The sequence below is a fragment of the Aspergillus thermomutatus genome (assembly GCF_002237265.1).
Source record: "Aspergillus thermomutatus strain HMR AF 39 chromosome Unknown NODE_116, whole genome shotgun sequence".
Classification (NCBI taxonomy): Eukaryota; Fungi; Ascomycota; class Eurotiomycetes; order Eurotiales; family Aspergillaceae; genus Aspergillus; species Aspergillus thermomutatus.
In genome coordinates, this window is record NW_020798165.1 from 48,536 (window position 1) to 64,306 (window position 15,771).

Consider the following 15,771-nt stretch of genomic DNA (forward strand, 5'->3'; position numbering starts at 1 on the left):
GTCTAAAGGAAGCCAACCCCCTCATTCAGGGAATCTTGGACAGCACTTTAGTATAGTTAACCCTCTTCTCTGGCCGGACTTGGTTGGACTAATTCAGTAAGGGAGTTCCTTCCAAACTAGACTAGTTAACCATCGGAGAATGGTATTCGTATTCCCACAGATTCCCATCATCGTCCACCGGCCCACACTGCCTAGCAGAGCGTAAGTGGTAAGCTTCTCCGCTAGTGACCTTGTCGAAGCCTTCCCCTTGTCTCGAAAACGTGTCTCCAAAATGCCAAGACTGTGATATGTCAGCGGAATGTTATTATCAACCAAGTTGCTTCAGAGGGCATATGCTCCTGTCATCTCGATACAAGCGACCATAATCTTTCTTGTTGATAAAAGAAAGAACGAGGGTGAGCTATGTGGGTTAGAGGAAGTAGAACATCTCCAAGCATAAGAAACATACTAGATATATCGGGAGGAGATGACATTCATGATCGGTTATGCGAGGATGACCATTGAAAGATAGGGAAGAGTGACGGTCGATAATATACGCGGCCCACCACAGCCTGAAGAGTAGCAACGGGTTGGCGGCAGGATGCAATGTACTTCCGTTCAACCTACCTTCTCTCTCCTCTCTGTCTTCCATACTCAATTCTGGTGCATCGATATGCAAATTCAACTTTTGAACAATGAAAGTGAGAAATGTGAGCGAGTACTGGAGACTAGATTCGACAGGCTTCTCGCTGGGAGCGATACTCGTTATGATGAACGCTGTCACGGCATCGTCAAACACTTGATGGCTATCGGGTAGCGTCCGTGGGTGGAAATTGCGAATCAACTCGTCGAACAAGTATTGGCGAAGCGCTATGAGCTCGTTCGAGCCGCGTCCTGGAATAACGGGGGCCTGATCGGCCCGCGGCATGAAGCATGCGACACCTATAGATGTTAGAGATTTCGTTTCAGCAGAAGTAGAGATACGTACAAATCACTGAAAGAAGTAATGTTGGTGATGTTGGCCGTGAGGTTCTCCGGTCGAGCAATCGGTATCTTCGAATAATTTGCGTATGAAACTCATGATTTGGCGACTCGTAGAAATGTTCCAACAGGCGGCAGGCTTCGAAGCGTGAAAGTCGAAGTGTGAAGCTATCAATATCAATATTTACCATATCAAGTGAGGCTAACCCATCACCAACTTGTTTGAATCGTCATCCAAGCTGAATGCTACGAGACCCTGCCGGCAGTCTAGTATCGAGTAATAGGGGGCATCCTATTGTTTTGATAATCAGATCAATCGGAACAAAGCGAAAGCTACAAGCAAGGCTTGAGGTTTCCTACATTGGCCGATCTAAGTGATATTGCCACCTTTTTCGTCGGCTTTCTCCCCCGTTTTTTGATCGAACGGCCTGATGTGCATCGGACACCGAGTCCTAGCGATTTTCCTAAGCTCGAGACGGAAGACGTGGCTAACGGAATCCCACATACTGTTGCAACGTGCACATCCCAGGGATAGAGGAATGTATTTGAGCTTGTGATGATGGCATTGATCACAAGCAAGATATGTTCCCTTTTCCATCTGGATCAATACAGGGTTCAGAGTCTTATGGGTGCAGTTTCCTGCGGTCGTAAGGTGGTTCAGTCGATGACAATGCGCTGCTTGAAACTTGTGAATCGCGTTCCAACTTTACATCTCAATGAGGACTAAACAGGAGAAGAACTTCCAGGACGATGATTTGGTCCAAACCAGACGGCAAGGCCGAAGGATTGTCTTTTGGGAATTGTGGGGATAAACTTTGGGGGGAGGATCGAGGATATTTCCGACTCCCGAAATTCGATACCTAGGCAAAAATGTTTGTCGCACGCTGAAAGAAGGAAGACCAAAAGCGGAGAAAAAGGTGAGATAGAGCGAGAAAGAGGACTCCCCTTGAGAAGGTCAGAACGCAGTGCTGGGAGCCAGGCAGAGATCAGGAGGTAAGAAAAAAAGGAAAGAGGAAAGAGAAAAGAGAAAACAAAAAATGGACTCGCGGGGAATCGAACCCCGGACCACCCCCATGCTAAGGGGGTATTATACCACTAAACCACAAGCCCATTTGTTGAAGTATCTCTCATATTATTCGCTATAGAACCCAAATTATCCAGTCCCTACTGTCGGTTCTACCGGATGTTCATCCATCTAGGTTCTGTATGAAAAAAAAGAAATGAGGGATGAAGATTGCAACATATAGTTGGAATTGTGCCCATAAGTCATTTAAGAAGTGTATCACCATTTCGAGCGAAGCTGGCAGTGTCCTGTTGTTTGATAGTCATGAAAATATATATCATCTATCCTAGTTTTGGTCAGGGCACGCGAATTATCCCTCCCCTTCAACACACCAGTGTTTTATGGTATTTCACACATCTGGAAGGATTATCATGGGAGCACAAGCACTAAACTCGGCAACAATGACTGATAGCTGTCAATCTCCAACGCTCTTGGTATTGCACCAGCACGAGGAATGAATTTGTGGTAGAGAGACAGATGGGTTTCTGGCAGTCGAAAGATCACATCCAATCATTGTTTCCTCCATTGAGTCCATAATTGGTTCGATTGATTGTCAACACACGAGCCCTGTGCACCAAGAGCAGGTTGGTGAGCTCAGGATTATTAGACCGCATGGCTATCCGCAGGCCTGTAGCACCATCAGGCCCAGCGGCATCCGCACCATAATCAAGGAGAAGACGAGTCATAGCCACCCACCATTTCATCTCTAACGTCTTTCGGATATGGAGCCACTAGCATACTGGCCTCTCGAGGGATGGCGAAGCGCCGAGGACCGTGTCACAACCAGATGCATTTACTTGGCTCCGCAGCCCGCGCGAGGAGTCCTATGTTACCGCAATCAACCATCTTCGGATCGGCCCCAGCTTGAAGGAGAAGTTTCGCGGTGGAGTAATGACCATTGATCACTGCATTACCTAGCGGGATTGTATCTTCACTCCGGAAATTCACATCAGCACCTTCTGCCAACAGCAAGTGAATTAGCTCTTCATTGCCATAGTGGGCAGCAGTCCAGAGCGCTTGTCCGAGCTCTCGAAGCTGCCGGCCAGGGTCAAGAAGATGTCGATGCTCAGCATCCCACGGCAGGAGCTGAACAACCTCTACATGGCCGCCGCATACCGCGGCAACCAGAGCTGTGTAACCCTCACGGGCATACCAGGGATTCACCCCTCTCTGCAGAAAAAATTGCAATATGGGGATATGGCCGTATATGATAGCTCGATTCAGCGGCAACTCATAATCTTGGTCCTTTAATCTCTCGCTCATGCCACCTCGGCCCAAAAAGATCTCGACAATGTCTAAATGACCGTGTCGTATCGCAGTTATGATTGGATGTCGTCTATCTTTCTTGCCTAGCTACCGTGATTTTAATGTATGCAGTAATTGTGATCAAAACCATTCATGGTAGATGCTCAATTATCTACATGACTGCCTGGCAGAGCGGCCGCCAGCTGCAAGCGGAGATAGTGTAGCACTTCCTACACGGTGGATAGCCATTCCTTCCACTCTGATAGGGAAGCAAGGCCTCGAATAAACCGACGGGCGAATGAAGGAGGATACAGCGTATGGCATAGGTTGCACGTCGCAGAATCGTGGGGTGGCTCCCAATCCACTGGCAGGCCATTGCCAAAGCGCCGGAAAAATTCACAGTAAGAACGCGGCGCCAGCAAATGCGTGCTCCACAACAAGATGAGAGGATCCATCAAATCCGTTTTGGCGACAGCAGGACGCCGTGATGATAATCCCTTGCTTTGCACTCGCAGGAAATCAACGTATCGGGTCTCGATCCGCGACAAGTGTAAATCGGACTCGGACCAATCCACATTCTGCATCGTTGATGCCGACTTTGACACCCTCATTACAGCGGCATACAGATCACAGGAAGAATTTCCCACATATTGATAGTGCTCAAAGATATCATGAAGCATGGGTAAAGATTGACTCCCAACTGCCTCGGTACTGGCTTCGATTATCTGAGTCATATTTGGGAAAAGATTGGTCGGGCGCGTCTCCTCCAGCAACAATTTTCCTAAAAACTGTTTCACGAACTCATTTGTCGCATTGTTGGGAGTCAAAGTGCCATGACCATCCTCGACACTCCAGCACGTCCCGGGCAATGGGATATTTTTCCCCGACAGTAGGTGTAAATCCCGACGGAGCTTCTGAACAAGAAGAGCGTCTCTTCGTATGATAAACTTGCACGATTGGCACAATTGTACAAACCCATTATCTGCGAGGCCTTTTCCGCGCCGCGTCGTCCACGGCACAACGGTTTGTTTTTGACATCGGAAGCATTCGATAGAAAGATTCTCCGAGTCCCTAAGATTGTCCCATGCCAACTTTGTCATATTTTCGAAGTGCAGCCTGCAGGACTCGGGACACGAATACGTGAGGCTATCCTGATCGATACATCGTGAGGCCAGCTGAAGGGGGAATCCTTCGTTCCATAGTGCCATCTTTTGATGTCGAAAACAATCCTCCCCGAAGGCTTTATTATGTAGTGTCAATGCATGGAGGACCATCAGAACATCTGTCCCCAGTCAGTTTCTTTCGATGCCGAGTTGCAAAATGCCTACCTAATGGAGGCATCTGATCCATTGTCCATGCCCATCCGCCATGCTGCCCGTACGGCTTTTCCGATAATTGACTTGATTCAAGCCCTGGCGTGCCTAGGGCTGGTAAATGAGTCCACCAAACGGAAAATCGATGGATAGCCCGTGAGACATAGATTGACCATCGACGTTCCTCCACCGTGGACTGTCGGGCTATCGGGTCTAGTTCAGTTTTAATTTCGTGGACATACTCGGTCTTGAATAGACCTTTCGTTTTTGAGACCGTCTGCTTCAAGTTCAAGAAACATCGGAGCAGTTGCTTATGTTGCCGGCATTCCTGCGCAGACACGATGGGTGCCGCCTTTTGCAGCAATGGTGTGGCCTCGGAGGATTCCTCGGCCTCAACCATGATGCCTCTGCGTTATGGTCGCGAGACAGAAGAGCAGGGTTTGAAGGTGTGAACGAGTTCCCAGGACAAGGCTCCGCCACCAAGATCGATCATGTCCCATCTGTATTGTTACATCAATCGGTGTTTCATTTTCCCGCAGGACTCTAGCATGATGATTATCAGCCTATCACGGTTCGCGTAAATGATTCCTGGGCGTGCAGTACTATGACGACATCTGTCTCTTTGCATTCAACTACTGCACGTCTCGCTCAGTTCATCCTCACAAGGCTATTCGAATGGAGACCACGACTGAGTATTATTGCCCGATACCGCGGCCTATGTTTGCTGATCTCGACTATCAAGGTTAGTTTCACCCACTTTTCTATCACATACTAGCCTAATTAGCTACGGCGCAACTGATTCACAGTTTTGGCGTTCAGTTTTATGAAATGTGTCAATGCTCATGGCTGATCGGTTCAACTGGATAGGGGAGTTCCGATTTCGAGACCATATCATGATATCATACAGCCCTAGTCTATCAAACAGCTCAAGTCTCTGTGGAGTACACTGCCCACAAGTTACTTGTTCAAGTGGGTCGTCTATACTAACCGTCTTAGGCCTTAGCTGTTTGGTCAAGTAGATGTATTAAAAAATCAAAAAATGCCTAATGTGAGACTGTGATGCGTTTCCAGCTGTTATATGACCATCTCGTCGCTGGCGCCGAGTGGCCCACTTGGACAATCATCTTGTGGGCAGTGTAGACGTGCTGAACGTGCATGGATTACTACCTGTTAAATGCATGATGCCAATTTATGTAGACCTTTGGAGACATTGCTCCACCAACACGTGGCAAAAAAAAAAAAAAAAAAAAAAACAGCGCGTAGCAAGGGCTTTCGGTGATGGGTGACATCACAGTTGGATCTCATGACCTCTGGTGCTATATCCAATCTTTACAGTATGCCGATTGAGGCTCATGATTTTGTGCATATACGCTCGCGACTACACAAAGATTGCCCAGACTGGACAGAGTTCATGCCAGAGGTAGCTCGCAAGAAGTCCGCTATACCAACCAAAAAAAATCCATATTGGCCTGCGGGCCAGTAAAGGAAGGTATACCGACTCCACGAGCGCGGATATTCCTCTTCCGATTGCCAGGACACTGCATTTCTAACACAATACATTTGCAAAGTCCCTACCTACAGGGGGTGCAAGTAGGCGTGGTACTTTCCACTATTCTTTTGCCGGTTTTTTTGATTGATCAATATACATGAGCATATCAATTTGACCAATCAACAGCCTACCTATTTAGGCGGCGAAGAAAACAGAAAGTTTTCGACTGACCGCCCAATGTACCTTTTCTACCCCCTGTAGATAAGCCTTGGCCGTGGATCCGAACAAGGCTGCTTCACGCCATCTATTCACTATGCATTTACGGTCTGCGCTAGTAAGTTGACCATTGTCATGCGTTTAGGCTTGAAATTGATGATCTTTGCTGTTCCTTTCGGCCTCGCAGGTCCCAACACTCGCATCGTCATCTGTGTGGCCGCGTTTTATGTGAAAGGTTCCGTCACAAGGATCATAACAGGTTGACAATCGTCTCTCATGTGGGGCGGTGATTAGAACAACATGGATCAGAACAGCTCCGATGCTTGCGATAGAATATACTGGCATGCTCCTGTCTACACGCCAGGTTGGTAAATAACGGGGGAGTTGGAGAACTTCGTTCCAGGTCGTCAAGATATACCATTGGCTTCTGAACACTCGACGCTGGGCCTGTCTTCCTGACCGAATGAAATATTGTGACAAGAAGCAGTTATGCCCCACGAGCGTTACATCGGGCTGCAGGAGATATGTGCATATCCCAAATTGGTCATTTTGAAGGCTGCGAAATCGCACGAGCAGGGCTCAATTCCTGCCTTCACCTGAGAATGCAATCAGAGAAGACTGCGCCGTGGGCGATCAAAGTCGCAGTCGAATCCGGGCTCGAGACATAAATTGGGCATCCTCCCCCGAGGAAGATTTTCCCCAAGTATCAGAATAATCATAGCTCTCTTTGTGTATCGCAATCTCTACAAACCTTGACAGAATGGTCCGAATCAGTCTTTTTGGGACGCCTCTGTCTCCCATACTTGCCCTTGCTCTTGCAACTTGCGCCGTTGCCGTCGTTGATAAATGGACCCCAGAGAGCTTCAACTGGAGTGCCCTGGACACAGGCCCACGGGAAAACTGGAAGGGTCTCTATCTGAACCACAATGGCACTGCGGCACACATTCGCGAGCTAGCAGTGACCACCGGCGTCGATGTGAGAACAACGGCGGATGGGGCCACTGTATTGGTGGCCCCTTGGGCCATTGGCCTAGCATGGCATGCCTTCAACCTTGCTCTCACTGGTGCCGGCCTGGCAAGTACAATCAAGACCTGCGCACAAAACGAGGGCCAGGCCGACAATATCTTCTATTGCGTCACTGGACTTCTCAGCACCATCATTGGCGTGGGTGGTGAGGTATCCGCAGCCAAGAAGTTCGCTCAGTCCAAAGGATATTTGGGGGTTGCCGCGAACGCCTGGATGCAGTCTGGTCTCGAACGGATTGACCTGCACGAATTTGCGCGGGACCTGGACAGTCTGCCCGCACTGAATATGACTTCACAAAAAGCCCACAACTACTTCGTTCACAACGCTTTGCGCAGCTTGTCGACGGATGAAGTGGACTTCGTCGGGTACGCGCCCGATTCTCATAAGTTGGCCCGTCGTGGCTCGAGCGTCCATCCCTTTGCGCCAATGTTCCGCTTCAACCACCACAAGTATGGTCCCATGGAGCTCACTTCTCGTGATACGGGCGAAAGTGGTGTGCACTTTACCATCTCGTACGCGGGTCATCCCACCCACCACGCGACCCAGGCGAAGCGCGACGAGTTTTACAAACATGAGCGGCTTAGCGAGCACCTGATGGAGGGTCGGTTTGATTCGGAGGCCTCCAGTGCCGATCCGGGTGACATTTCCTTCAATGGGGCCGACGCCTTTGGCCAAATCGAAAGGCAAGTTGAGTGTTTTGCAGGCACACAGTGGGATGAGGGTAATGTGCTTTCCGTCCAGATGTATGATCAAGCCAACCGTGCTACGTTCGGGTATGCTTCTATTGGTATTTTCCCAGACAGCAGTGTCGACTCTGGACTTCAGGACTTTGGGCCTCGAGGAATGCCTTTGACTGGCGGCCAGAATTGTTGAATTCGGTTCTTTGAGTCAATCGGGTAATTTGAAGTACTGGCTCTCAAGATCTACAGCCGTATTGAAATCCCGTGAAAGTACAACCGAGCAATGAGAAAATCGTTTAGTAAAAGAGTTTTTTACAATAGCAGACCATAAGACAAATTCCTCATGCTGTGCCAGCTGGATCAGACCACCATTGAAGGGCGCGGTTGATGAAACACTGTAGCAATTGCCATGGCCTATACCCCATCTTCTACAGTTACCTGGACTATGTTCGATTTCAAGAACGAATCCATCCATTCAAAAGACGTAAAAAAGGCTCTGTTATGGACATAACCCCTACATGCTCCCCTATTGACCACTCTATGGCCATGATCGACGAACGCCAAGATAACCTTATTCTCAGCCGCAACCGGGTCCCGTGATACCTCGGCATGTGGAGGAAAAGTAACTATGTCAGTAGTTATACGTATCCCAATCGGGAAGGAGCTAGAGCTAAGTCGGCCACACTAGCCCCGTTTGGGAGATATGCAGACATGTGCCGTCTATAAACATGGACTCCATGCACGACACCATTACCATTTAAACCAACAATCTTAGTCTGGGGCCTACGTGCATTACGAATGCTTCTCTTATCACTGTCAGAAAAAGATGCTCATCCCCGCTATTCTCTTGCTAGTCACTTACGTCTTCTTCATAAATATTAATAAATTATCCCGAGACCAAAGTCCCTCGAGTTTGACAACCATGACATCACAACTAGACGACGAGTCATATGAGGACTGCCCCCCACAGACACAGTCATCTCAAACATCCTTTGGTGTCGGGCCAGGAGCTACAGTGTATGGATGGCCGAGTAAAGGAGGCCTGTATGTCTTTGAGGCCTGTATCGCCATTGAACTTGACTTCCTCCAGCTTGACCGCTTCAACACTACGCTTAGGTCTCAGGATCCCGCAGAGGAGGACGCGCATTGCGCTAATATGCGTAAGCTAAGACCTGGGGCTTCGTCATCTACCGTTGCACCTACAAAAATGACTCTGACTGGGAGGAGTTCATGCGCCGCTTCCTTTACCATGTTAAAGACAAGCTAGAGTTCTATAATGGCTTAGACCTGCTCAAGAGCTTTGCACCAACTGTCCTTGAAAACCAGTTACTTTTTGACGGCGCCAGTACATCAGTCGTCCGGGGGCATTTCAAGCAGTGGGTGGTCACTGCATGCCAGCAAGAAGAGGGCATTCCACCTAAGAGACTAGAATACGCACAATCAGGGCGGTATAGATTCTGTCTTATGGTTAATGAGGAGGCGTTGCAGTCAGTCTTAAACGCTCCACCTGTAGAGCGTGTTAACGGTACTGATTTTGTGATTCTGGTTAATGGGATGTGGGTGCCAGAAATGATGGATGAAGCTGAGATAGCACTGTATGATGACTGCCCGTCACTAAGTGATGATTATGACCCTGTCGAGGGCTGCACTCTGCATGATGTGGGATGGATGAAAGTCTTCTATGATGGCGCTGAGATAGACGGCTGGGCTGATCTTTGCGATGTTCAAGACTGGCAGCTGCATTATTATCGTCCTCCTGACATTGGCTTCAGGTTATGTGGTTGGTTGGTCGCCACTGTGAGGTCCAGCCCGAGGCTCGGAAGAACGAAGGATGTATTCACTTAAGAACTAGACTATCGTGCTATGGTACTCACTGATATTTGCCTAGTGGAATGATATGACGCTGTGGTGACCCATTCCCTGTCGATTGAAATACCAGCCTCATAGCAGCCCTCATTTTCCGCACATGGTTTGAAGATGAACAGGATAGGTGGAAGGCCGTTTGAATTGACGACGAGGTGACGAGCCTATTTACCTGAGGAAATCGTTCAACGTGCAACAAAAGGGCCACCTACCCGCATCTAGTCTCGGCCATTTATATATTTGAGTCAACGGAGAACGAGCCAGCAACACAGACTCGACCCGGGTTGGACCAACTATTTGGACTGTCCTTAATGATGTATTCTGCAGGCATCACCAGCCACTGAAGCACATCCATCCTACAATTGCCGGGGCCGCACTAGTCCACTCAATAGGGATTATTGCTCATTATATGATTCGAAACTACCGGACCCCGTACTTAATGGACGGCGCAGAACTTTACATAATCCAATTCCAGGCTGTAACACGCACGTGCCCCTCCAGACGCCTAAAGCAAAGCAACAGCACCAATCGCGGCCCCAGCGACAGCTATGAGCGAGCCGTCCAGCATGTGACCCTTATTATTGGTCGGGCTTGGCTGGGCAGCAGTGCCACTTGTGCTAGGCGTGCCATTGCTTTGAGTCGCGGAATTTGACGATTGACTTGGAGGCAGGGTGGTTGAAGGCGTGGTGCTGCTTCCAGTAACTTGTGTCGATGCACTCATGGTTGTCGTAGGGGAAGAAGGGGTGCTTTTGCCCGTCGCGGCGGTGTCCGTTGTCGATTCAGCAGAGCTGACGGTGGCAGTAGTTGATGTCGCAGAAGCCGAGGGCGTCCAGCAGGAGAGATATGAAGTTGTGGGAACAGCTGTGCCGGTGTAGCCGGCGCATCCAGGGACGTTGGTCTTGGGAGGAGCTCGGCCACCTCCACAGTCAAGTGGATCGCAGACTTCGCCTGTGTTTGGGTCGAACCAGTGGACAATGCCATCATCGCAGGTGGTGAAGCTGTGGGTGGAACAGCCGGCGAAGACGACCTCTGCTAGCACCAGCAGAGGGACCACTGTGGAAAGGGTGGATTTGAGCATTTCGATATTGGTACTGCGTATGCCGTGTAGCGGCAGAATACTCCGTATAAACAACCCACAGAACTAATTGATATTCAGATAGTTGAAAGTTGGGCAATGAAAGTGTGAAAGACACTAGAACTTATATGCATTGAAAAAGCCTTGAAGAATTAGGTGAGTCAATAAAAGACCTAGAGAATGAGGGGAAATTGCAGGGTCGTATTACAGGAAATTAGGGTCTTCAGTTGCTGCAACCCCAGTCAGGGGCTAGCCAATAGCGTTGAATAGAGTTGCTATAATTAGTTGCAATAATAGAACCAGCAGGGTCGCCTGAAACCAAAGACATAAGCTTTGGTCACCTGTGAATCCACATTCCACAATAGCCATACAAGCCTTCAGGATCTAGGGAAAAAGGGGCCAGACAGGCCACCAACCGAAGATCCACTGGCATGGATCAAGTCCCATGCAGGAGGCCTTAAGGACTGATTCCTGCAAGTTGCGAGTTGCGACCAGACCTAACGAGGCTGGACAGAAGTCAGTCAGTTTAGTGAATGGCGATCATTGCCAATATTGACTTACCGTGGCTGATTTTCGCTGCAACCCCAAATATCCCCCAGAATACTCCGTATGCCGTCCGTCGCGGGCACCTTTGTAGGGTTGGTAGAAAACATCGCCCATGCTCTCGGCCATCCAGATCGCGAAGCACTTGGCGCCAGTCCTCAAGCCGGCCTTCCAATCTGCTACCTGGTCGTATTTGTGCTCTTTACCCCGATATGAAACAGGAAGCACCCGAAACCCCTCAGCCGCTGCCAAGGCCACGTCCACGAGCGTCCCTGGCAGGTAGTTGGTACAAGCTTCTGGGAAGCTTGCATTGTGGCCAGCGCCATAGCCTTGGCTCGACCTTTTACCTTGAAGTTGGGCTCGACAGGTTCGATACTGCTTGCCGCCCTTTCGGCATTTCCTCGCGGCCGGCAGATTTGGTAAGAGGTCTTGCAGAAGATGCCTGTGGAAAGGGGCCACCGCTGCTTTCACCCCGGTTTCGCGTTTAATCCTGGCAGAGATGTGGTGAGCTGCTTTGACCGCCCGAGCAGTGAGACAGTATTGTATTGCCTTAACGAGACGCTGAGCGTCTAGAGTCCCATGCGAAATGGGCCTTGGGCCGGCTGCAACCGCAGCAACCATCTCCCCAAAATGGCTGGCTACGTGGTGTTCACGTCATCACACTGGGAATATACCAGCTACGCGCGATGGTCGCCATGAACTTTGTCTTCAGCTTTTTCTAAAGCTTTGTTGGTATCCTTTCCTGGGTGAACCCGGCCGAGATCTTCCCCGTCGATATTCGGGATTATCAACCTGATATTTGCGCAAATCTTTGCCTAGAGCCTTGTCGGATATTGGCTTCCCGTACTTCTATGTTTTAGGTATTCGTGGTCAATCTCGTCGCCATGGTTAGTTACATATTTCTCTGCCTCGAGACCAAGGGCAAGACGCTTGAAAAGATGGACATATTTGGTGATATTTTGCGCCTTTAGACTTAGACAAGAAGATGGGTCTGGAGGCCACGATGGTTGAAAATGCTGGCAAGGTCTAATGATGACTTCGCGACCAATATATATGAGTGAGATCAAGCCATGATTCTAGTGTATAAAGACGAATGTGATTGAACATGAATACCTCTATGACTTGAGCCATGCCTATTTGAAACCTTCCTACCGAGGCATCAACACTGAATATAAAGCCAATGTTTGAACGATCCCAGTGACTCACACGGCTCGAACCTCAGCATACTCTCGTTTCAGAGTCATACTGTCAAGAAGGAGCCTGGACCTCGTTACTCTCAGACCGAACTTGCTTCGCGGAATCACCGGCATTCAAATTCTTTGTATTATCCAGGTGACACGTCTTTCTCACTCCAGCAGCCAACCTGCATTGAAGAATACCAAATCTAGACCGTTCTTATCCTCCGTCTATCTTCATCACTGTCGCATCTGGATTGGGCCCTGCCATCAATCGACCATCTCGACGCTTCGTCATTGAGGAAGAGTCCTCCGATTCATCTGGTTCAGCACTCGAATATGTTCCTCCTTTAGCGCCTTGAACTCGGCATCCAATTGATTGTGCCAAGGGTATAGAACGAAGACCTGGAACGCGAGCGCCGAGGACGCGACTGCGAAGTTGACAAGGGAGATTCCGCGTGTGACGATCATGGTTGCTGACTGGCGGTCAGTCTTGAGTCGAATAGATGCCAGTATATCAAGCATGAATGGGCTACTCACCGCAGGATGAGGTCAGAGAAACCGATATGGTCTATGATGGCGGGTAAGAGTCAATGAAAGGGAAGAGGGAGGGAGAGTCTTTATAATCCGGGTGAATGGGGCATCTGGATTTGCCCCTTTCACGTGTGGATGTCCCCACTGTTCGAGAATAGACTACTGGCTCTGATAATGCCTACCACAGCACGATGGTTATTACTCATCCGAGGTAAAGAAGTAATGCCCTCTTTTTCATGGTTATACTTCACAGTCTTCCGTAGCAAATTGGCGGCTAACTGTTTTGTCCTTCGGCTCCTGGCCTCTTGCAAAAATCGATGCCAACTACGCTTCTCACCTGCCAAACCATGTAACTGTGAACATTGTATTTGCTGCCTGATCTGTTAGACCTAAGATGACGAACAACTGTCGAGGCCAGGGACGTCGCTGGGGGATTTCAAGAAGGTGGAGCCCGGAGATGGTTCGTATCTGTCGGATCCGACAGATAAAGGTCTACTGTTAGGAATTAGATTACTAACCAGCTCTGCCTAAGGCCATGATGGCCAAGCTTTCTCCCCAACTTAGCGCATATAAAAATTATTAATATCTAGAATACTATATTCTCATTAAAAACTAAGAGTTTTTCATGGCTAAGGGTAGTTAAATCGAATGTTTTTATAATGGTTCATGCCTACGGCCCCGACAATCCAATACGCGGACTATACTTGCAATACATGTTTGGGGCCCTGTTGGTTGTTGAGAACCGAAGCGGGAATCAAAATGTGATATTTTTGGCGTTTGCTTGTCCATATTTTCATGATTTGTGGTTACTTCACGACCTTGCTGATGAAACTGGCTTTTAAATCTCATCAATGTAAATGCATCCTTCAGAAAATTGGTGCATGCTACTCAGTAATCATTCCATGTTCACACATGATTCAGGATCACCCACAAATCAAGAACAAATACCTCAGAACGGTTACTGCCGCGAAACGGTCGTCTCGAAATCCTCTGGTTCCCTTCCCAACAGCTCTTTCAACAGGGGGTCCACGTATGCGGCTTCACCCCGACGAAAGGCCTCGAAAGTCGAGGTCCACACCTTCGAATGATCCACCCCGTGGTAGGTAAAATTCTCTTTGTTCTGCGGCAGGGCAGCAAACTCGTCCTCAGTGATCGTCTGAATCCGCACTGGCCGCTTCGCTACCTTGCCCAAGATCTCCACGGTTTCTTTCAAGGTCAGTGTCTTGCCTCCGGAGAGCAAGACAGTCTGGTGACGGTACATGAAGCCGTTGGGGTCCTTCCTAAATCGCGCCATGAGCTCGGCGGTGCCCTCGCCCAGCTCCTCGCGCTTGACCCAGGCAATCCCCGGGCCGGAGCCGTCGTGGGGAATCTTAACCGTGTCCACGGGGCGCGTGGGGTCGAAGAAGGAGGTGTAGAGCGGGTAGGACTCGGAGTAGAGACCCTCGCGGACGACGGTGTACTCGAACCCGGGGTGACGGCGGGTGCATTCATCAAGATACCGTTCGGTATCCAAATGGGCCTGCATTACATGGGCGACGGACTGTTTGTTTTCAGGCCGGCCGCCGTATCCTAAGGATCCGTAGAAGATGTATTTGACTCCGCTGCGAATGGCCGCGTCGATAGCCACTTGGTGACGCTGTGCATTGGAATTCCTTCCATTAGCAGGTGGAGACGGAAGACAGTTTGAAACTGATAACGAGACCTACGACTTACCTTGGTCCGGTATTCATGTTCGACGGAAGCGTACGAGATCAAGAAGAGGGTTTGGACTCCATCAAAGGCGTGCTCGAGGCTGCTATCGTCGTCGTAATCTGCCTTGCGGACCGTTGCTCCCGCATTGGAGGCGGCCTCCAACTTCAGAGGATAGCGAGTGATGAACACCAGATCCTTTGCTTGGAGACGAGGGAGAAGATGCTTGACGGTGCTGCCTCCGATACCTCCAGAGGCGGGAAAGACTGCAATGGTGTGATTCGACATGGCGTCAACTGCTTGTGCAAGGAATAATCACGTTTCTCTGTTGCCTGTGTGGAAGATTGGAGTGAACGACGAGATTGCCAGCTAAGAGCGAGGCCAAAGACCCTTTTCTGAACTCAGTAGCCGGTCAAACTCTGCACCGAACCGGAACGATTCATAAGTGCCTCATGTTTTTGGATTTGTCACCGGCTATCTTTGGGTTAGAGCTTTGGATCGTAGTGACGTAATCGCCATGCGGTGCTTGAATGAGGGTTCTAGAATGTCTCTGGGCATGTCTGCGAGGAGCAGAAAGTCGACTTTACTGGCCAACTCTCGGTTTCAAAAGACCCTTGCCAGCACCACAAAAATGGACACTCAGGTCAAAAGAAGATGCTCCCTGAGCTTTTCGTGCCTTTAATCCGATTCTGCCGGCATGAAGTCTCCACTCCAATCTTCAGCTTACATTCCGATAATCCGATTGGCCCACCGGAAGGCAGGTTTCTTTCGGATTTTGCGACTTTTGTCCACCGGATCGCATACAAGTGGCCGAGTTCCGAAAGAGTTCAAGAGCATATCAAAAGAATCTTTTGAATCATCAAGCACAAAGCAATGCTAGTCGTCTTTTCGATAGCGTT

At 49.3% G+C, this 15,771-nt stretch overlaps 6 protein-coding genes across 6 annotated transcripts; 2 read left to right on the forward strand and 4 right to left on the reverse strand.

The window, feature by feature from the left end:
• Positions 1-483: 483 nt before the first annotated feature.
• Positions 484-4,981, reverse strand: CDV56_105684 (ankyrin repeat domain-containing protein; the record flags this gene model as incomplete). The annotated part of the gene is made up of 4 exons (XM_026759303.1): positions 484-551; positions 607-921; positions 2,821-3,318; positions 4,597-4,981. 4 exons carry the CDS (start codon positions 4,979-4,981, stop codon positions 484-486), a joined length of 1,266 nt encoding a protein of 421 aa, XP_026613776.1.
• A 2,065-nt stretch (positions 4,982-7,046) lies between these two features.
• On the forward strand, positions 7,047-8,186 carry CDV56_106133 (uncharacterized protein; the record flags this gene model as incomplete). The annotated part of the gene is made up of 1 exon (XM_026759752.1): positions 7,047-8,186. The coding sequence occupies one exon, from the start codon at positions 7,047-7,049 to the stop codon at positions 8,184-8,186; it is 1,140 nt and encodes a 379-aa protein (XP_026613777.1).
• A 729-nt stretch (positions 8,187-8,915) lies between these two features.
• Positions 8,916-9,838, forward strand: CDV56_106255 (uncharacterized protein; the record flags this gene model as incomplete). Its single annotated transcript, XM_026759874.1, has 2 exons — positions 8,916-9,153; positions 9,279-9,838. The coding sequence occupies 2 exons, from the start codon at positions 8,916-8,918 to the stop codon at positions 9,836-9,838; spliced, it is 798 nt and encodes a 265-aa protein (XP_026613778.1).
• A 523-nt stretch (positions 9,839-10,361) lies between these two features.
• Positions 10,362-10,934, reverse strand: CDV56_106350 (uncharacterized protein; the record flags this gene model as incomplete). The annotated part of the gene is made up of 1 exon (XM_026759969.1): positions 10,362-10,934. The coding sequence occupies one exon, from the start codon at positions 10,932-10,934 to the stop codon at positions 10,362-10,364; it is 573 nt and encodes a 190-aa protein (XP_026613779.1).
• A 494-nt stretch (positions 10,935-11,428) lies between these two features.
• Positions 11,429-12,095, reverse strand: CDV56_106411 (uncharacterized protein; the record flags this gene model as incomplete). The annotated part of the gene is made up of 2 exons (XM_026760030.1): positions 11,429-11,437; positions 11,493-12,095. 2 exons carry the CDS (start codon positions 12,093-12,095, stop codon positions 11,429-11,431), a joined length of 612 nt encoding a protein of 203 aa, XP_026613780.1.
• Positions 12,096-14,141: 2,046 nt separating this feature from the next.
• CDV56_106587 (uncharacterized protein) lies at positions 14,142-15,160 on the reverse strand (the record flags this gene model as incomplete). Its single annotated transcript, XM_026760206.1, has 2 exons — positions 14,142-14,819; positions 14,897-15,160. 2 exons carry the CDS (start codon positions 15,158-15,160, stop codon positions 14,142-14,144), a joined length of 942 nt encoding a protein of 313 aa, XP_026613781.1.
• Between the last annotated feature and the right edge of the window lie 611 nt (positions 15,161-15,771).